Genomic DNA, 22,306 nt, shown 5'->3' on the forward strand with positions numbered 1-22,306 from the left:
ATGTACCTGCCAAGACCAGAAGGAGGTGGCAGCCAAATGACGCTCAAGCAAATACACAGTGAAAACTGTCGGGTTGGCCGAGTACGTGAATGGTTCGACAGATTACAGAATCAAATTTGTACAGAAACACGAAGCCAGCCAAGCCAGAAAAGGTATCCCAAACCCACCTTGCAAAAAAATTTCCAAACACAGTTCTGACTAGATGTCACACACAAAACTAAAACAGCAGCGAGTATTGCCCCAACGACTGCAAAAAAGACAAAATTAATATATAAAACGAAATATCAGCAGATATACACCGCCAACTGGGAGAACGATAAAAAAGTATGGAGGTTTCAAAAGAAAACGGAGTTGGACAGTCTGGGTATAGACAAGGAAGGCTCATTGCAATTGCTCAGAAGAGGTCAGCTCAACTGGTATGGAGAACGAATCATAATAAATGCCCAAGACCAAGGACGCTATACCAACACATTTAAGAAGATGGTAGGACTGACTCAATCGGACAGGTGGAGGTTCTACAAGGTGAAAACAGAAAGCATGAGTCACCTCCTATCAGGATGTAAAAAGCCCATGTCAGAACAGCTATACACATAAAGGCACACCAGTGTTTGTGGAATAAGCCACTGGAACATCTGCAAATACTTTGATATCCCAGTTCCAGAAAACTCATGGAAATGTGAACAAAAAGCAATCATTGAAAATAAGGACATAATGCTCATGCACGACCTCACGATCCATCGAGTGTGAATAGAGAAAACAAAGCATTGCAACCGGATAGAGTACATCGGTACAAAAAAAGAAAAGATGGCATTGCTAATTGAGGTTTCAGTCCCCATCGATTTTTGGCTTAAATAATGCAGAAATCAAGAAAATGCCCAAATACCAGGATTTCAAAAATGAAGTGAAAAGATCCGAGAAGCTGAATTGCACCGAAATTGTTCCAGTGATCATTGTAGCAATGGGAATGATAAAGACGAACCTTGCAGAGATCTTAAAAATCCCTGAAAATATTAATACAAATGAACTGCAGTTGGGAGCCGTCTGGGGCTCAGTGAATATCTTCAAAAGATCCCTTGGAACAAAACTGAGAACAAGAAAACGTCACAGTTTGGTCCATGAATCGTGATCCCTTCCCAAAATGGAGTTGGATACAGTACTTCGAGACCTATGAGGACTCACGTTCCATCTCCTGAAACCCGCATATGGAGATAGCGAGACACATGCACACACCCTCTCATAGGATGTGTTCCCATGTTTGGGCTGGTGCACCTGCTTGTCGTCTTTCTCTCTTTGACAGGCTTCAATAGCGTGCTGTCAACCTGGTGAGGCACGGCATGGTATCATCGTTGGAACCTCTTTCTGTCCAGTATTCTGTAGCTACCTTACTTAAGTCTACCCTACAGATACTACAATAGAAAGTGCTCTAAAGGTCTGTCTTCCCTTGTTGTCCTTCTGAGTTCCCCACGTTTTGGAACTTCTTCACACCCCTATACTGCATGTATATACTGTATCCCGAGGGCCAACACTATTTCGTACTCGTCCAACTTTTTTCCTTGTGCTGCTCTACCCTGGAACTCCTTGCCAGTGTCCTCCTTTCCCTCATCCTACAACCCTCTGTATTTCAAGAGGAATAACAATTTTAAAACCATCAATAAAACAATTATGGATTGGGTCTCGTCCGTCTGCAGCCATATCTCGGACATGTATGGACTGATTTTGTTCAATGTTAGCAGAAAGACAAAACATGATGGTGTGCCTAAGCACATCATCTTGTTTCACGATTCTATCAAATATGGCCGACTGGCGGCCATTTTAGTTGTAAATACCCGAGGTTGAACACATCCTCAACCATTTCTCGGACATGCATTTACCGATGATGTTCAAACTTGGCACACAGATAATGAATGATGGCTTACATATGCAGGTCATTTCTCCCTCCACCCCGCCCCCCACCGAGAACAGATCCAAGATGGCCAACCAGCGGCCATTGCGTTACTTAAACGTGTCCCCAACCATTTCTCGGACATCCATGGTCCGAATTTGTTGAAACTTGGCACAAGCACAGCAAATGATTGCATACACATGTGCCTCACATTAATTTCTGATCTGATCAAAGATGGTAGGCTGGTGGCCATTTTAGATGTAAATAAATGTGGCCTAGCCCTTCAACTCCATGCAGCAAAATTATTAAAATGACGGGGGCTATGACATTTCATGTCTTTTTCTCCTCGTTTTCTCTGGCTCTCACTCTCTCCTTGTGTAGCCCCCACCAAAAATGGCCTTTGGCCTTGTGAAGGGTGAGTTCTGTAAAAAACAAATAATTGATTGCTGTTTCCAACTGTCTGTACATTTCCTTTTTAACCTGCTAGAAACACCCACTCCCTTTGGGAGCACCCTAGGGAAGATTGTGGGGATCGTGGGGAAGATATATTTTGTGCCATAGCTAATAATCCCTAGTCTGCAGCAGGGGTCAGTAAATCACTTGCACTGTGGCACATGCATGCACAGGCAAAAATCGGAAGTATCTCCCCCTCCCCCCTCATAGAAGGTTCTTTATTTTGGTCTCATGACCTGACTTTGGGCACTACCAACACGTATGCAAAATTTGGTTGGGATCGACCCAGCCCTGTTTTTTTTTTACTATGATTTTCACATGAACACACACATACACACACGAATATAGTAGGATATCATCCCGCTCTTTCACGAGCCGAGATGTTGTCTATAAAAAAGTGAGTCGGCATCCGCAAAGCATTCGCCGTACGCAATATTTGGCAGATTTCTCAATTTTCCACCTTTTTATTCACAGAGACTGAAAATTGCACGAAACAGGAAATGAAATTTTTCGCAAAATTCCACATTGCAGCACAGATCATGTCAAAAGCACACGTTATTTTACCACTAGTCGCAGGTTGTACATCATCAAATAACTTAACCAGTGTAACGTGATTTGATAGCACAGTAACATTAATCTTATTCCGTTGACTGGATGTGCAATTTTGACATCCTGTACTACATAACCACCCACCCCACCCCCCTCCTCCCCCAAAACGCCCCAAATCCTTCCAAGTCTTGAAGCCACCTTCTGACTGTTCCTTGGTTAAATTGGTTACCTTTAATATCACTCCTCATGCAGTAGATGCCAAACCACCTCCTTATTTGATCAGAATTGTGATATTTCCTTTTGAAAACGAAATTGCCTGCTATTGCGTGCGTTCGGTAGTCTCTTATGCTTCAGTCTTTACGATCGTAATCGGATATTAACCGGTTTGCACGTCTTGTGGAGGCCAGAGCATCTAAGATTGCTTCTGCTCATGTTTTTTTCGAACAAAAATGCTCGTCTCCTGCAAGATCTAGACTCTTGTTTGTTTGTTTTTTTTTAGTTGGTGGTGTTATTGTTGAGAAGAATTTGCTTCACAGAAGTGTGCTCTTGTTGCCAACGACTGTCGCTATATTCAAAATGCGCGGCTGTAATAAATCTAGGAACGGTTGCACCATTTCTAAGGACGGCGATGGAAAGAGAAGTCTTGCCTACTCTTATATAAAATATCAACTCCACAAGGATTTTGTGACGAGAGCTGGGAGGTTAGAAAAGAAAAGGAAAGTGCTGTTTCCCTGGTGATGAAAATGACGATTAAATGTGAGTAAAAAGATCAGCGACTTGAGGAGTCCCTTGGTTTCTTGTGGCTGTAGCAGTGGCCGGCGTTTCACGATGCCTGCCCAACGGAATAGAAGAAAAGGAAAAAGCTTGAGTCAATCGAGTGCACTCGAGATAGAGAGGAAAATGACTGCAGATCAAGTCTGTAAGTATCATTGGTGTGTCAAATGAATGCAAAATGTGTACCAAATGTAAGGATTGTATAAAGGGTGGGCAGGGTGGGGAGGGGGGGTGGAAGGGAGGAGGGTATTTATTTAGTTATTGCCTATCAAGCCAGATAGTAAGTGTCCATTTTGCTGATAGTTATAAAGAGTGGTTTGCATTTGGTCCAGGTCGAATCACCAAGCATTCCAAAAACCTCTGATGACTATCGACAACTGCAAGATGACAATTTCACTTCCACTTTGACTCGACGTTTATGTGCTTTCGAGTTATTGCTGCCACCATTGCAATTTTGTTACGCTGCTTGCAAGCTGTTACAATGAGGTTTCAAAACTGCTGTTTATGTGTATTTAACCGGGAAGTTAAACTTTCCGCATGTTTTACATGTGATCGGATTGCTCGGTGCTTACTTACACCTTTGGTAGCCTGAGACTCATAATCGAAAAGTTGCGGCGTGTTGAAAAGAACCGTTTTTTTTTGTTTCTTTTTCGAAAGGCACCTTTTGTACCATTTTATTCTCTTCCACAGGTTCGAAATAGAGTGTAAAAATTGCACAAAACGCTCCAATTCACTGACACACACACGCACGCACACGCACACACTCTGTCTGTCAAACCACTCGTACAACAGGCTGCAAGCTGAGATTAACAAATGTGTCTCGTGGGAATACAATTACATGCCATTCAAAATAAAACGGGTCATGATGAGCCCATTCATAAACAAGATGGTATAATTTCCAGAACAAGCTTCGACTTAATTGGTCAACAGGACAGTCATACCCATCCTCTCGAACATGCATTCTACAACTCTCAACCTAGTGTGGGCAAAAGGCACTTAAAACCACTAGGAAGATTTTCTCTATCTCTTACATTTGACCCATCGTTTTACTTTCACGTGACTTCATGCTCAGCTACGTTTCACACTACCAAAGCACATGTTTGGTTTTATTTATTGATTTACCTTTTACTTCCTGTTTACTACAATGGCAAATGTTGTGCTCTGCAATGAGTGAGAATGCATGCATGCTCTGTCAGACTTTGCAAGAAGCTACAATTGCTCATAAGCCATAAACTATTTCATAGAAAGTTTAAAGATGTTGACAGACACTAACACATTGGCTTCACACCATTGGTCTGTAAAATAAATAGCTCGCTATTCAATTTGAATCACAACATTAATATCATTTATGTAAATTGTCTTTGTCACTTGTACCAAGCACTAATTTGGCATGGCTTACTGCACACGCTTTGTAGAAAAGGCAGCAATACTTATGGCCATTTTTGATTTTCCTGCTCATTGCTATAAAAGTCGCAAACTTCCATTGAAGCAATATGGCAGAGGGAGAGGCAGCGGCTGTGGCAAAGCTCATTGATCAAGTCCTCACCCTCCCCCTCCCCCCCCAACCCACCCTTCCTCTCAAAATAGGCCATCTGGCTATTTGCACTAGCTCAGCAGTGGTCTTCAGAGATTGCTGCCTTAACCAGAACATGAAATCCACTAACCTGCACAAAACAAAACTGATTAAAGCACAGTTTAGCTAGCGAGATTAAAGGTTGACCAGATAAATGGCACAAAAACAAAACAAAACAAAAAACCGAAGGAGACCTGGCTCAGAAACAAAGGCCCGAGGCTTCAAAGACCTCTCCACATCGGCTCACTTGAGGTTGAATACCATGAGGGGGCGCTCCTCCCGTTTCTGCCAGGGACTCTTCTTTGACTCTCCTTGGTCATCTCCGTCATCGGGTGATCGCAAAGATTCGCGTGCAGAGCCCCCATGTCGGATCTCGTGGTTGAAGTCAGTGGGACGTGTTGCAAACTCACCCTGCATTCTCGTCAAATATTCACCACCCCCCGCTTTCTCCGGCTGTTCTTGTTTTGAATATTGTTTACTCTTGGTACGTGACATTTCTCGTCCGTAGTCTCCAAGACTGGTATCTGTCGGAGTTGTTGCCTCATGTTCATCGTTTCTGGCATTGTAGCCGTCACGGAAGGGCACACGACGCTCTCTTGGAGCTTCTGGTGGACTTTGCAGGTGAGACAGGTATTCAGTGGTCATACCCATTTCCTCCTCTTCGTCTTCAGCATCTCCTGGGCTGAGATTTGGGACACCATCTCTGCTATTGACGCTACCCAAGAGTGGCTTTAGCGATCCATCTTCTGCACCTGCCACCGCAGTCTCACTTTCACTGCGATTTCGGAGCAGTCTCGTGTATACCGGACCTCCACCCGACTGATGGCGGCGTCTATCTTCCAGTAAGGGGCGTCGCTGTAATCTGCCCGCTTCAATGCCACCACCACCTCCACTTCTTCCGCTTACATCCACACCTGAATCGAGGCTGGCATCCTGGCTTCCAGGGCGCTCTGACCGTTGCAAATCGATGTAAGAGTGCCGCACCTGTGCACGTCCATCCAGAGAAATGAACCAAGCTCTTGGGTGTCGTGTGGATTGAATATCTCCAGGTTCAAGCATTGACTTATCTGAAAGGCCATGAATCTCAGCATTAAGTTTAGTCATGGCTGCTTCACTAAGCGTCACAGGGATAGAGATCGACTCAGAGAGGCCACCACTTTCATCGCTCTCTGTCTCCTGTGTTGCCAGGTCATGCCCCTGTGGATAGTAGGCCTGAGACTGCTGTTGCTGCAGCGATGGAGCCGTGGATGGGGGTCCTCCCTGTGAGCCATTCCTGTCCGTCTCTGCTGAACTTGCACGATACTGGGGTGGTAGACCAGGCAACTGCATGTAGTGCGCAGGGATGAAGAGGGTCGGTTGCAGCATCTTTTGAAAGCGAACATCATTCATCTGGTCCACCGAGCTGTAGCATAGCAGCTGGCCCTTCAGGTGACCAGGAAGGGTGACTGGTCGGGCCAGAGCATCGACTGAGCGTGATATGTCAGCCGTTCGCCTCTCAGCTGTTGCTCCATCATTTACCTCTGTCCGTGCCAGCCCTTGGGGTCGTATACCTTGACCCTCTTTCGCATGATTACCAAACTCATCTGATGTCTGTGTGGCAGCCACTGCTGAAGAGGTACTGTGCCGATGATCATCACAGGGCCCGTGCCGATAAATGTTGTCCGGTCGCTCAGGTGTTCGTGAGAGCAGTACGTCTGATGGTGCTGATGTTAATTGCAAGGTCTCGGCCGAGCGGTGACAGCCTTCACGCATGCTTCTTTGCTGCCCGGTGAGGGAATCGCCAAAGTCACGGGAAGCACCATCACGACCGCTTCCCGCAGCCTTGTGCCGATTTAGGGCATCGCGTGAGCCCATGTACGATGCCTTGATGATGGGTGTGTGCTGGTCAGCTTCAGTGCATGTTGAAAGAGATTCCATACGCACGGCAGTGATGAGGTTCAAGTGTGACATGGATGTAGATTGGTCACGTTTTCCTACGTCCATAGTTCCGAGCACACCTCTTTTTATCCGCCGACGCCGATTCCGTCCCTTGCGGCATGTCCTGGTAGGGAGAAAATTTACAAGTGTGATTCGAAAATTATTCACTCGAGACAATTTTTCGTCATTAATTCTGGAGTACAACTCACTGTGTGACAGTACCATCATTGTCCATCATTGCCTTTGAGCCAAACCTAAATCTTTAACACTGACCCGAATGAGGGAGAGCACTGCACTTTGACAAAGCAAAACATTGCATTTCCTTGAAGCAAGCTCTTTGCACTTTTCGTTTTTTTTAAACAGAGAGATGTCTTTGTGTATTGCTCCCAATCAGGCTGTTCTCAGGGTACTAATAGATTCATTTAACTTTTTAAAATCCAAAATACATCTTGTAGTAATTGTGATATTGGCACAATGTTTTGGCCAAATCGTCCAAAGTTTTTGGGCTTGCGCTCTCATCAGGAATTTTGGCTTTGGGTGGCCAATAAATCACGAGGATAAATTAAAAAAACTGCTGTTTAACCCCGTGTCGTGTCATGACGTGTGGCCCCAACCATATCTATATCCACGACAAAAGGTGGACAGAGGTTGTGTTTTCACCCCTGCTTGTTTGTCTCTGTCTGTGAGCAGGATATGTCAAAGTTATGGAAGGATTCAGACGAAACTTGGTGGACAAGGTGTGTGTGTGTGTGTGTGTGTGTGTGTGTGTGTGTGTGTGTGTGTGTGTGTGTGTGTGTGTGTGTGTGTGTGTGTGTGTGTGACGAAGATACGGATACGAGAATTTGAAGTGATTCTTCACCATTGAGAGATAGAGCCAAAAACGACGTATAGTACAATATCCCAAAAATCTATGGAAGGGTTTTGACAAAAACTTGGTGGATGAGTTGGGTGGGTGACGAGAACAAGCCGATTCGATTTTGGAGGTCCAGATCCAGATCCGGCCTATCGGTGCAGTGAGATACAAAATGTAAACTTCAGCCTGGCAGAAGTATGTGCTCTACCAAGTGCCGTTCTAGTTGTGCATGAAGTGTGCTGTGCTGCACACCATACGCCTCGCTCACCTGCAGTAGCACAGTAAGAGGCACGAAAAGGCCAGCAGAAGGAGCACAAGTCCTGCGAGTATGGCCAACAAGAGGATGCTGTGGTAATCGGTGAGCTGTGCCATGATCTGCTCCAAGAACCCCACTGCATACAACATTGTGGCCATTAGGGCCTTCCAAGGTGCGCACCTCAATGCTGTATATACAACATGTACTGAGAGCAAACAGTCGAGTTTCATGCATAACATTTGAAAGCATCTTACCGGGTGACCCAGGGGATAGGCTTGCTGCCCAGTAGCCAAGGCTCAATGCCTCAAATTCCCATACCAGCTGTGCACCTTGCTGTCTCACCAGGCCATGTCCAGCTCGTTTCCAAATGCCTATAAACAGCATGGGTTAACTAGCTTTCCTGATGTGATAAACCACTGTGAGCTGCCTACCACATCTGTCTTAAAACATCCCATTATGTGACAAAAAACAAAATCACATCCATGCACTGGAATTCATAAAATCAGACGTGTACCCCGACGGTAAACGATTCGATGAAGACCACCAGAGCTTCGGGATTACACATTGCCACGCGAGATGTGCATTTCGATTGTTTTGCACTACATTTTTGTTTTTCATTCTTATTCTTGCATTTCAAAGGATATGTACATAACAGGGCTGGAGCCGTGCTATCTACTTCAATCACCTTCTGATACCATGAAGGTGAACTACCGCAACCTTTGTAAAGGGGTTAAATTTGCTGAAATGATGAATCCAAATCGCGAACCCAGGCCTGTCTGAAGCGGGTCCTCAGGCCCAGGCAATGCCGAGCACACTTCAAAAGCACACGCAGGACCGACCATGGGCCTTCGGTCAAAGAATAGATCAATTTGAGCCTGTAACCACATCAAACGCGTCACGAAGCAGCGATCCCGGCGTGATGTCACCACTCTTGTTTGGCAGTCTGAACGTGCATCGACCGTTTCAAAACATTCAAGCAGAAATAAATCTTGTCAGCGAAGCCATCACGCACATCAGGCGGCTGGCTGTGTTGATGTAAAACCATGAAACATCTTTCCCACCACGTCATTACATGCACTCAGTATTCTCCATACATAGCATTTAATGCACAAAAATACCTTACCGTCATACCAAATCGACTTCAATTTTACGGACTTGCGAAGGCAGTAGTAAACAGTTGGTGAGGATACAAAACGGAATTGAAAATAAGAGCAATAGCAAAATTATGGATGCTCGTCACATTTTAAAATTGCACAATTTTCTCTTTTCATTCAAGCAAACCTTGCACACGACACCCGTAGAATTAGAGAGCAGTGATGAATAACTGATGAGCCGTGCAGTACCACATATTTGATTCCAAAATGCCCAAAAGGCGTCGAGAAGAAACGATAATAGAAAAAAAATATGAGATCCGCGTGGGTCGGTGGTGGTTGGGGGAGGACGGGGGGTGAGGGTGAGTGTGGGAAGAAGGGAGATGGAGGGCTAGGTTGAAATCGGTGACTGGTTAAATCTACCACTCCAGGCTGAATGACACATTCGCTTGAAAAAGGATGGAGTGACTTACAGAAAGACTTGCCGAGGCATGGCTCCGCAGTGCGAGAGCACGTCTCCTGCATGCATCGAAGGCAATTCGGGCTACACCCAGTGCTCTGCGGCGCGGCGTTCACATGTAAACAGGCTTTCACTCTACGCTCCTAGTTCCTTTGCCTTCACATCCCTTCGCTCCAGATCACTAGCTCTTAATCAACCGGAAATATTTGGGATTGGTAATGCAGTATGATCTGACGTACAAATTTGATAAATTTTCAAACGGATGTACCATAACATAAGCCATGTTTACAAACTAATAGTTGCTTTACATATAAATTGATTAAAGTTTTAAAATTTTATTTTACACAGTTGGATGAAACAAGCAAGAGAATTAACGAACCACAACAGAGGAGGGGAAATACAGTATGGGTGAGGTAGGGTTAATGGGGGTACAAAATATTGCAGGTTAAGAACATGATATGGTGGTGCACCGCTTGCTTGAAGCCCTGGAAAGGAAGCGTGGGGTTGTACAGGCTCCGATTTGTTTTGAGATTATCAAAATTTGTACAAAAGTTCATGTTAACGAGAGCCTACAGTACAATATTTGAGATTTTGCATGGGGGTTACAGAAGACCGATTTGCACACATCAATTCGACTTCCAGACTCATTCAATCCAATGTGTACACCTAAGAGAGCCGTGAATTTCTAGTCTTGGGTTTAGCGTTTGCTTTTGCTTTGGGAGTCTGCCTTTGGAGTCAGGAGGCATAAACCAGAAGACCAGAGAACTGTCCATGAAAGAAAAAACAAGCAATTTCGAAGCTGAAAGAACATAAGAATTCAATTAGAACAATCGTACAAAAATTGGGCACAGCAAATACAACAATTTGGAATATCTTGAAAAAGAAAGAAACCACGAGTGTACTTCGCAATAGACAACGGCCAGGTCGACCCAGGAAAACAACAGCAGTTGATGACAGAAGAATCATCAGATATGCGAAGAAAAACCTTAAAACAACTGTCAGTGACATCACCAACAACTTCCAGAGTACAGGGTTTAAAGTATCACAATGTACCGTTCACAGAAAACTTTGTCAGAATAATTACAGAGGCTACACCGCAAGATGCAAACCTCTCATCACCAAAAACAGAAAGGCCAGATGAGAATTTGCCAAGAAGTACAAAGGTGAGCTCGTGGAGTTCTGGAACAAAGTTTTTATGGACAGATGAGACCAAGATAAACCTTTACCAAAGCGATGTAAAGGCAAAAGTGTGGAGAAATGAAGGAACTGCATTTGATCCAAAGTATACTACCTCATCTGTGAAGCATGGTGGAGATAGTATCATGGCTTGGGCTTGCATGGCTGCCTCTGGAACTGGCTCACTCATCCTTATTGATGATGTAACTCATGATGGCAGCATCAGAATGAATTCAGACGTGTCAGAAACATTTTGTCTGCCTATGTACAAGAAAATGCCTCCAAACTCGTTGAGCGGCGCTTCAACGCGCAGCAAGACAATGATCTAAAACACACTGCCAACGCAACCAAGGAGTTCATCAGGGGGGAAAAGTGGAAGGTTTTAGACCGGCCAAGTCAATCTCCTGATTTAAATCCAACGGAGCATGCATTCCACTCGCTGGAGAGGAGACTAAAGTCAGAAAACCCCCCAAAACAAACAACAACTGAAAATGGCTGCAGGGAATGCTTGGCAAAGCATCTCAAAGGAAGATACCAAGAGTTTGGTGATGTCAACGGGTCATAGGCTCGATGCAGTTATTGCATGCAAGGGATATGCAACCAATTACAAACTATTATACAACTTTAATTTACTTTCTGTTCTAATACTAATAGAGGGCACTGTATGCCTATGATCCCATTAACTATTTGATGTTCAGGAAAGCCTCCAGAGGGAGTATCGGAGCTGCAGCAGCCATAAACAGTATATACTGTTGTGGTTGACCAAATTCGCAAACCACCATTCAGGTCCCTTAGGTGAGATATCTCGGTAAGTATATGTAATGTGTAGTTAGGCCCAAACCCGTTGTCTAGAGGGAATAAATGTCATTCATGAGGGTTGCGACTCTTCAGGATAGCCGTTTTTCTTTTACTATCTTTATTTTGGACCAGCCGCCATTATTACCACCACCAACCACGTCTCAACAGCCATCACACAACAACCACCAACCACAACGCGGCCATCACAACAACAACCACCAACCACAACGCCGCTTCACCACAACCGCCACGACCTTTACCGTCACAACTCGCCACCATCGCATCACCGTCATCTCGCGCCACTCGTGGGCACCGATGCTGGACTCGTGCGGGGCGCGCACCGAGCAGCGTGTTCAAAAACATCACGGACTTTCCGCAGAAAAACGGATCAAAAACGACTCGCCCACTTTTGTTCCGTCCAATCGGTGAGCGAGGGGCGATTTGGCCCCGCCTCCAGGGCGTTGGAGGGCGGTCGCTATATGCAAATTCATGGATCAAAAAGCATTCACGCCCACTTTTCCTCGGGCCAATGGGGAGCCAGGTGAAGGGTCGGAGGCAAAGGGTGAAGGGTGAAAGAGCGAAGCCACGGGGCTTATAAAAACGACTGCGTTCGTCAGACAAGAGGAGAAAGAGGAAGAGTTCAGTTGGAAGCAGAGTAAGAGTTCAGTTGGAAGTTGAGTAGGAGTTGAGTTGGAAGTTGAGAGGAGTGTGCGGAATACAAGAGAGTCGTCGGTGGAGCGGGAAAGAAGTGGTACTAGTCGGAGTGAAGAGGACGGAGCTGTGGAGAGGCGAAGGCGGACTGCGTCGGTGCCGGGAGCGGCACAGGGAGAGGCCAGCAACGCGACCGAGGTGGAGGAGGAGACGCTCGCCGCGGGACCCGAGACAGGGTTAAATCCTCCTTTCCCCGAGCATCAGCAACCCCCTCCTGTTTCCCCCCGCGCTGAGATAGTGCGACAAAGGGGGCCCCTTTTCCCACCCCCTACCAGACACTGTCGGCGAGGCCCGCGAGGTTGAGGCACCACCGCCACTTCGCGTCTCATCATCAGACGGGTAGGCCCGACACGGTCTCGGCCCCAGGCCCGCCTACCCCCTCATCCTGGAGGGTGGTTCTCTTTTCTTTTGCTTTGGGAATATGTGTTGTCGGCACCGTCTGTGAAGTAAAATTGTATAAGTGTTGCCGTGTGCCCGGTAGTCGGATAGATCTGCATTGTTGCATTTGCTTTTTGTGTAATATTGCATTGTCTTCTTCTTTTACATGTGCTTTTGGTGGAATTGTATATGTGTGCTTTCCGTTCATCGCGAAATAAATGTGCTTATTGTTGAACTGTTTTCCCGCTTCGCTTCGTCATTTCTTTCATTGAATCCCCATCTTGCTTCACGTAAAGGGTTGGTCGTGGGCTAAGACGCCCGATAATTAATCGAACCGTCGAGGCCGACGAATAACACCGCTCGGTTATCCCGATAGTACGGAACGGGTCGCTTAAGTGGCCCGTGTCCGAAGTCGACCTGCGGCGAGGTGCGATCGCCCGGTCTACCCTCCGTGTGGGTACTTAGGTAGGTCGAATTTGGCGAGCAACCCTATCCCATGCGGGGGCCGATTGGCACGATCGCGGTGAGACCGAAAGGTCCACCCGTGACTGGTTCCCGGCGTTAGTCCGAGAGGGTCACGACTGGATTGTCCGTCCGGTGGGCGACGTGCCGCGATTCGAGTTACGTGGCCGTCAGCACGCCGGCGGGCGCGAATCCGCAACACTGGTGTCAGGAGTGGGATACAAACCCATCGCCCTCCTCACGGCACTGGTAACGGAGAACGGGAAAACGGGCTCTCCTGTCTCCGGCTAAATTCACGGGAATCGGTCCAGGGGTGAGAGGAGCGACCCCCGATTCCCTCCAAATTACGAGCGAGCTAAATTAACCCTTTGCGAGAAGCAAGATGGCGTCTCAAGGCGAGCGGGAGCCGGGGGCTATTAGAAATGTATATGTGTGGTAATGTAGGATCCATGGTCCAGGATGAAATCCCCGTGCAAGAAATGTTGGTTGTACAGGAAAACGAACTCGCCCAACTGAACCCAGAGCCCGAAATAGGTGCGGCAGCGGCCGCGGTGTATGACACCTCCCCTCCCCCTCTCCACCAAAACCTCCCGATTCTTGCCGAATCGGCTCACCCAAGCGCACCCGACATGGCCCAGCTATACGCCATGCTGACGGCAATGAACACGCAAATGGAAACGAATGCGCATGAAATTATAAACAAAATGAAAGGAATGAACGAAAAGATGGATGCATACACAAATGAATTTATAAACGAAACGAAAAAGCTGCGGGGTGAGACGCAGAACATGGGCCGATGCCTGCAGGCGGGCATGAAGGCCGTGACCAGGGAGATAAAAATGGCGACTCCACGTGTGGGAGCAAATCAGCTGGAAGGGGGTGCAACGGCTGTCGGGCCCGCGGTGGAGGCGGGTGAAAAAATAATTCGGGGGACGTGTTGGGCGAGGGTCGTGACGATGACCGAAAGGGAAAAATTAAATGGGGAGACCAAAACGTGTGAGACGAGACACGAGGTGACGACAACGGAAATAATAGTTGAGACAAGGGAGGTAAAGGGTGAAGAGTTGGCAGAGACACGGGAGATGGGAACGGTAGAGGGAAGACTACACGATGAAGACGGGGTAAGTGACGCACACACACACACGGAGGTAGTGGAGGACAATGGGGGTGAGCTGGTGGACTGGGTGGAGGCCCGGTACGAGCAGCGGGATAGCCTCCTCCAGGAACGAGGGGAGGGAGTCTGCCCCCTTGAGGTGAGTCACGACCAGGTGAGTTCGGTCGTGCTTTGCGAGGTCGAGGGGAGGAGTGCTGTGGACAGGTGCTTGGAGAGCTTGGGGGGTATAGAGGCCCCGGAGACCCTTGTGGGGACACGAATCCCCAGTGTGGTTGTCCCGGTGTGTGTGGTGCAAGGCGTGAGTGCGTCCCCGTGTGTGGAAGTGACCCCGTGTGTGAGTGGTGTGGTGGCGATGGTGCCAGAGTACGTGCTTCCCAGCACGCCGTGTGTGGATGAGGCACCGTGTGTGGAAGAGGCCGTGTGTGTGGATGAAACGGCCAGTGTGGATGAGGCACCGCGGTTGAGTGCCCCCGCGTGTGTGAGTGAGGGGCCGTGTGTGGATGAGGCACCGCGGGTGAGTTCCCCCGCGCGTGTGAGTGGTATGGTTTATGCAAGGGAGACCGTGTGTGTGAGAGAGCGGTATGTGAGGGAGATGTCGGTTGGCATGCGGGAGCACGCAGCCGCGTCTCTCGGTGTGAATGTAACGGAATGGAGTGTGAGCGTCGTAACACGCGGGAGTGCGTGTGTCGAATGGCGACGACGGCGACATGTGAGGAAAGAAAGCCGAGTAGCGGCTGTAGTTGTTTCGGGGACCGTGCCGGGTTCACCCAGCAGTGAGCACGAGGTCCGTGCTGTGCAACGCACGAGGCCACCACGTGCTCGCTTGCGAGAGTGAAGTCCCGGTCCGGAAACGCACGCGGTGGATTTGCCGATCCCGCGGACGGACAAAGTTTGGGCAGGATTTCGGATTTGGACCGGACGGGTTCTCCACGCGATCGTGTGTGTTAAGCTCCAACGGGCAAAGCACATGTGTTCGCGTTGGGAACCCCTCGAGACGTGGGGCTTGTTTTTTTTTATGCGCACGGTGACGCCATGGCTGCACGTGGGGTTGGAATCCGGCAGGAGGGGTATCCCTGCCGGATGGTACCGTCCAAGGAGGGACGAGGAACACGTGCAGCTGCATGACGTCACGGGCAGGTGCAAAGTGTGCGAGTTGCCGCACTGGTGCTGCGCATGTAAAGAAAAAGAAAAAGCATGCCTCACTTTCGGGTGCACAGGATTCCTGGGCAAGGGGTGGAAGACCCCCTTGACCTAGGGCACAGGATGGAAACTAGTTAGGGGGAAGGGTTAGCTTAGTTAGACCGGCTCCATGGGGCAGGGGTAAGTCCTCATGGGGCCCGTGGAATGGATTAGTTAGAGGGATTGTAGCCAGATTTAGGTTGGGAAATAAAATGATTGATTTGGAGACAGTGACAGACTTGTGAATGTGTAGCGGGGACGTAGTTTAGCTACGTAGTGTTAAAAGGAACGTGCTGTAGTTTAAGGGACGACGTGGGAGCACGAGTTAGTTAGGGGATGTAGTTAGAAGGATGGCAGAGTTCAGCGGTGAGTGTGTTGAAGAGTTGGTGAGTGAAGTGGAAGCATGTGCTTGGTGAGTGAGTGAGGCCAGCGGGTCTGTGTGAGTGGAGCGAATGGGGAATGCATGGTGCGATGAGTGATTGGGGGGAGGAGTGACTCCCGCCCAAGGGACCCCGGGGTCAGTGTAGAGTGAGTTATGGGGTTAGTCAAATTGAAAAATGGAAGTCGTTTTGCTGTTGGTGGGAATGTAGGCTCGAAACCCGTTTGGAGGGGTGCAGGAGCCCTGTTGACGGGCTTGGGAGCGTGGCTGCGAAAGGTGAGTATCGCTGAGTGGGTACCCCGGGCACCAGGCTAGTCGGCCGTGGTAGGCCAAGGGCCCATGGGGGGCCGGGATAGCGTAGTGGGCACGGGTGCGCCTACTTGGTGCGGGGGCCCGGGGCGCCATTAGCCGCGTGGGCAGTGTTGTGGGCACGGGTGACCCTCGGAAAGGGGCCTGGAAAGCCAGCCTGCCACGTGTGCGTTTCAGGGGAGGTGCCATGGGGGGCACTCCCCGGTGTTAGGGAGCTGGTAGGCTCGGAGGCAGTGTAGTGCCCGGGGGTGCCATCGTCGGAGAATCGGCAGAGGGTCGTGCCTGCCAAAGGGGGCCACGTGTCCCAGCCATGAGACCGTGTGAGGGCACGGAGAGAAAATTGGGGGGCGAGGCCTGAAATTGTGAGGACACCAACACAGGCGACGGGAATCTGGGTTGTTAGAACCAATAGTTTAAGCGAGAGGCGCTTGTTGAAAGCCCCGGGGTAGTTTAACAGTTAAATGGTTAGGGTAGATTAGGAGATGTACCCCTCCGCACCATCCATCCCCTCGCTGTCGTTGTGGGCCGCTGGACCCACTTTGGTTATAGATCGCCGAACTCTGGGGAGGCCATTCTGAGGCTTGAGTTGGGCCTCGACACAGGACGCTAGCTCTCCCTTGTTCCCCTCCGGGAAGGGAACGTAGGGGTTGGGAATAGGCTAGGTGACAGAATAGGTTAGCCGAACAAGGACAGTACAGGGGGTTAGGGGACGATTTATAGTGGGGAAGTAAAAATAAAAACAAAAAAATAAGTTGGGGCTAAATTGGGGTTTGACAAATTAAGGGAGTGGGTATAGACAGTGACAGGCAAAGGCGATAGGTTGGGAGGGAGACCGTAGGGTAGGTCCGAGCCCGCCTTCCGAGTGGCCAGCACCACCGCACTCCCTCCACCAACCTCCACTGAACGGCAAAGGCTGGCCAACTTCATCGGCTGGCCGTGTTTTGCTTCAAGGCGGAGGCCGGCCAACTTCATCGGCAGCTGCTGTTTTGCTGCAAGGCCTGTGCCATCGGCTGGCCGTGTTTTGCTTCAAGGCCTGTGCCGGCCACTTCATCTGCCGGCTGGCTGTTTTTCTTCAAGGCCTGTGCCGGCCAGTTCATCTGCCGGCTGTGTTTGCCTGCAGCGGCCTTCTTCTGCGGGCTGTGTTTGCCTGCTGCCTTTGCCATGCCCACTGCCCCTGTTCACCAGCCCCGTTCAATTTTTGCTTTGCCCCCCCCCCTGTTCATTTCCATGTGCGCCAGGATCCACAAGGCAACAGTTTGCAAGCTGCGAGAACTGCCCTGTTGGCAGCTACAACACGGGCCTGCAGTGGCGGCCCGTGCACCGTGTTTGTGTTCATCCCTCCATTCGTTGTGTTCATTGCGTGTGCCACTTGAGCTGGCACGGAGACTGCGTTGTGCAGCCCATGCACCGTTGTGGTTCACTGCGTTCAGTTCAAACCATTCATCCATCCATTCGTTGTGTTCATTGCGTGTGCCACTTGAGCTGGCACGGAGACTACGTTTGTGCAGCCCATGCACCGTTGTGGTTCACTGCGTTCAGTTCAAAAGGGAAGGCCTTGGACTGCGTGTGAGCAGCCGGCCACGTTCCCTGTCACCTGCATTGTTTTGAGCCAGAGACTGCATGTGGGCAGCCTGGCTCCCTGCTAACTGCTTTCTTTTTGCAGAGCTCATTGATCCTGGGCCATGGTTTAGTGTAAAATTTGTAAGTTAAGGTTAAGATGTACTGTAAATATGAGTGCGCCCCCGGCATGTTTGTCTTAGCGCCGGCAATTTTATTTAAGTCGTCCGTGTGAGTGAGTTTGTTTAGGTAGTTACTCAGCCCTCAGCTTATTTATTTTGGGGACACGAATACCATGAATGTCGCACTCAGGGATCCGTAGGTAAAATGTACTAGGGGAAAACTACACATGATGGCACACGAAAATTTGACGACTCGGGACGAGTTTGTAAAAAGGGGAGGGGGTAGTGTTGTGGTTGACCAAATTCGCAAACCACCATTCAGGTCCCTTCGGTGAGATATCTCGGTAAGTATATGTGTAGTTAGGCCCAAACCCGTTGTCTAGAGGGAATAAATGTCATTCATGAGGGCTGCGACTCTTCAGGATAGCCGTTTTTCTTTTACTATCTTTATTTTGGACCAACCGCCATTATTACCACCACCAACCACGTCTCAACAGCCATCACACAACAACCACCAACCACAACGCGGCCATCACAACAACAACCACCAACCACAACGCCGCTTCACCACAACCGCCACGACCTTTACCGTCACAACTCGCCACCATCGCATCACCGTCATCTCGCGCGACTCGTGGGCACCGATGCTGGACTCGTGCGGGGCGCGCACCGAGCAGCGTGTTCAAAAACATCACGGACTTTCCGCAGAAAAACGGATCAAAAACGACTCACGCCCACTTTTGTTCCGTCCAATCGGTGAGCGAGGGGCGATTTGGCCCAGCCTCCAGGGCGTTGGAGGGCGGTCGCTATATGCAAATTCATGGATCAAAAAGCATTCACGCCCACTTTTCCTCGGGCCAATGGGGAGCCAGGTGAAGGGTCGGAGGCAAAGGGTGAAGGGTGAAAGAGCGAAGCCACGGGGCTTATAAAAACGACTGCGTTCGTCAGACAAGAGGAGAAAGAGGAAGAGTTCAGTTGGAAGCAGAGTAAGAGTTCAGTTGGAAGTTGAGTAGGAGTTGAGTTGGAAGTTGAGAGGAGTGTGCGGAATACAAGAGAGTCGTCGGTGGAGCGGGAAAGAAGTGGTACTAGTCGGAGTGAAGAGGACGGAGCTGTGGAGAGGCGACGGCGGCGAAGGCGGACGAGGGGGTGCTCGCGTCAGTGCCGGGAGCGGCACAGGGAGAGGCCAGCAACGCGACCGAGGTGGAGGAGGAGACGCTCGCCGCGGGACCCGAGACAGGGTTAAATCCTCCTTTCCCCGAGCATCAGCAACCCCCTCCTGTTTCCCCCCGCGCTGAGATAGTGCGACAAAGGGGGCCCCTTTTCCCACCCCTACCAGACACTGTCCGCGAGGCCCGCGGAGTTGAGGCACCACCGCCACTTCGCGTCTCATCATCAGACAGGTAGGCCCGACACGGTCTCGGCCCCAGGCCCGCCTACCCCCTCATCCTGGAGGGTGGTTCTCTTTTCTTTTGCTTTGGGAATATGTGTTGTCGGCGCCGTCTGTGAAGTAAAATTGTATAAGTGTTGCTGTGTGCCCGGTAGTCGGATAGATCTGCATTGTTGCATTTGCTTTTTGTGTAATATTGCATTGTCTTCTTCTTTTACATGTGCTTTTGGTGGAATTGTATATGTGTGCTTTCCGTTCATCGCGAAATAAATGTGCTTATTGTTGAACTGTTTTCCCGCTTCGCTTCGTCATTTCTTTCATTGAATCCCCATCTTGCTTCACGTAAAGGGTTAGTCGTGGGCTAAGACGCCCGATAATTAATCGAACCGTCGAGGCCGACGAATAACACCGCTCGGTTATCCCGATAGTATGGAACGGGTCGCTTAAGTGGCCCGTGTCCGAAGTCGACCTGCGGCGAGGTGCGATCGCCCGGTCTACCCTCCGTGTGGGTACTTAGGTAGGTCGAATTTGGCGAGCAACCCTATCCCACGCGGGGGCCGATTGGCACGATCGCGGTGAGACCGAAAGGTCCACCCGTGACTGGTTCCCGGCGTTAGTCCGAGAGGGTCACGACTGGATTGTCCGTCCAGTGGGCGACGTGCCGCGATTCGAGTTACGTGGCCGTCAGCACGCCGGCGGGCGCGAATCCGCAACAATACGTATACAGTGGCCTGCATAAGTATTCACCCCCGACCAATAATACCACGTTCAGATGAATTATGAATTATGTAGAAACAATTTTTCCAAATTAACTTTTTTTATTCATAACTGAAGAGATCAAAATGAACACTGTTGGAGTTGAAGGAGGTTACATGTCAGGAATACCTACAAACAACATGTACAAATCAAAATTCACTGGTTGTAAAAGTATTCAGCCCCTGAGGTCAGTACTTGGTGGAAGCACCTTTTGCAGCAATGACTGTGCCGAGTCTTGTTGGGTCGGCCTCCACCAGCTTTGTACAGTGAGATGGTGAAATCTTTGTCCATTCTTCACGTGAAGATTTCTCTAGTTTTGCCAAGTTTGATGAGGATCGTCGATGGACTGCAATCTTCAAGTCTTACGATAAATGTTCAATTGGGTTCAAGTCAGGACTTTGATGGGGCCACTCAAGAACAGTCATTTCTTCTTATTCAGACACTCCAGTGTGGCTTTAGCTTTGTGCTTCGGATCATCGTCATGCTCAAATGAGAATCTCCCACCTCGTTTCAGATTGACCCGAACAATGTAAGACCCGTCACTAGGAAATACCAATCTTTGCATAATTGCTTAAAAAATAAATAAAACAATAAAAATTAGCTTTCACCCTTTAAAAATCATGTAAATAAATTATTGAAATATCGGCTGCTTTTCTCATATCCTTTCCTCACCTGTGTTGCAAGTAGCGACCTGCCTTGTGATGCTTTATGAGGTGGTGTATAATCAGCGCTTTTTGAAACGGGAGTGAATGACACTTGCATTATACATTATAAGTGAAGAAGAAGATGAATGAGGCAGAGATTTTGTTTTGATGTAAATTGAAACCGGCCCATCTATCCTCACCTTACTCAACTATGTCATCCTGTTTGCAGATCGCGTGTATGGGGTGCTGCAATTGTTTGATTAGTGGTATCCCTGGGGCAATACCAAGAGCCACAATGGGCTCCGGGGCAATACCAAGTGTGGGGCCCCATGGCCCCTTCATATATATATATATATATATATATATATATATATATATATATATATATATATATATATATATATATATATATATATATATATATATATATATATATATATATAGTGTTGCGGTATTCGCGCCCGCCGGCGTGCGAACGGCCACGTAACTCGAATCGCGGCACGTCGCCCACCGGACGGACAATCCAGTCGTGACCCTCTCGGACTAACGCCGGGAACCAGTCACGGGTGGACCTTTCGGTCTCACCGCGATCGAGCCAATCAGCCCCCGCGTGGGATAGGATAGACCTACCTAAGTACCCACGCGGAGGGTAGACCGGGCGATCGCACCTCGCCGCAGGTCGACTTTGGACACGGGCCACTTAAGCGACCCGTTCCGTACTATCAGAATAACCGAGCGGTGTTATCGTCGACCTCGACGGTTTGATTAATTATCGGGCGTATTCAGCCCACTACCAACCCTTTACGTGAAGCAAGATGGGGATTCAATAGAGGAAAAGACGAAGCGAAGCGGGAGAACAGTTCAACACAAAAGCACATTTATTCGCGGCACACGGGAAGCACACAAATTCAATTCCACCAAAAGCACACAGAAAAGACACAATTCAATTTACACAAAAAGCAAATGCAAAAGCGACAACAATGCAGAGCTAATACCGACTACCGAGCACACGGCAACACTTATACAATTCTACTTCACAGACGGCGCCGACAACACATACCCAAAACCAAGGAAAAGAATACCCTCAAGGATGAGGCGGGCCTGAGGCCGAGACCGGGTCGCGCCTACCCGTCTGGTGATGAGACGCGGAGCGGCGATGGCGCCCCAACCCCGCGGGCCTCGCGGACAGTGTCTGGCAGGGGGTGGGAAAGGGGCCCCCTTGGTCGCACTATCTCAGCGCGGGGGGGAACAGGAGGGGGTTGCTGATGCTCGGGGTATAGAGGATCTTTATTATGTGCGACGAGCGTCTCCACCTCGGCCAGGTCGCGCTGTCGGCCTCCCTCGGGTGCAGCTTCCTGCACGACGCGAGCACCCCCTCGTCTGGTGTCGCCGCCTTTCCACAGCTCGTCCCCTCCGTTCCGACTCCAACGCACACGACGAGCAGCTTCACCGCCCGCGAAGTCTTGACCCTCTGCTTCCGACTCTCCTACTCTCCGCCTCTCCGCCTCTGGACTCTCCGACTCCCG

At 49.2% G+C, this 22,306-nt stretch overlaps 1 protein-coding gene across 6 annotated transcripts in view; it reads right to left on the bottom strand.

Annotated features, from left to right (window-relative positions):
• Nucleotides 1–3,361: 3,361 nt before the first annotated feature.
• Nucleotides 3,362–22,306, bottom strand: part of LOC147028037 (protein FAM171A1-like) — a 61,587-nt gene continuing 42,642 nt past the window's right edge. For 5 of the 6 annotated variants that reach the window (XM_085877985.1, XM_085877983.1, XM_085877982.1 and 2 more), the window contains 4 exons: nt 8,512–8,628; nt 8,270–8,393; nt 5,479–7,272; nt 3,362–3,716 (listed from right to left, as the gene is read on the bottom strand). In XM_085877985.1, coding sequence (XP_085734111.1) covers nt 3,635–3,716; nt 5,479–7,272; nt 8,270–8,393; nt 8,512–8,628 — 2,117 coding nt within the window. In that variant the 3' untranslated portion in view covers nt 3,362–3,634. Of the gene's footprint in view, nt 3,717–5,425; nt 7,273–8,269; nt 8,394–8,511; nt 8,629–22,306 lie in introns of all 6 variants that reach the window. The other variant, XM_085877984.1, reaches the window with a different exon arrangement.

Source organism: Eptatretus burgeri, chromosome 4 (genome assembly GCF_056783735.1).
Source record: "Eptatretus burgeri isolate ZD-2024b chromosome 4, Ebu_testis_v1, whole genome shotgun sequence".
NCBI lineage: Eukaryota > Metazoa > Chordata > Myxini > Myxiniformes > Myxinidae > Eptatretus > Eptatretus burgeri.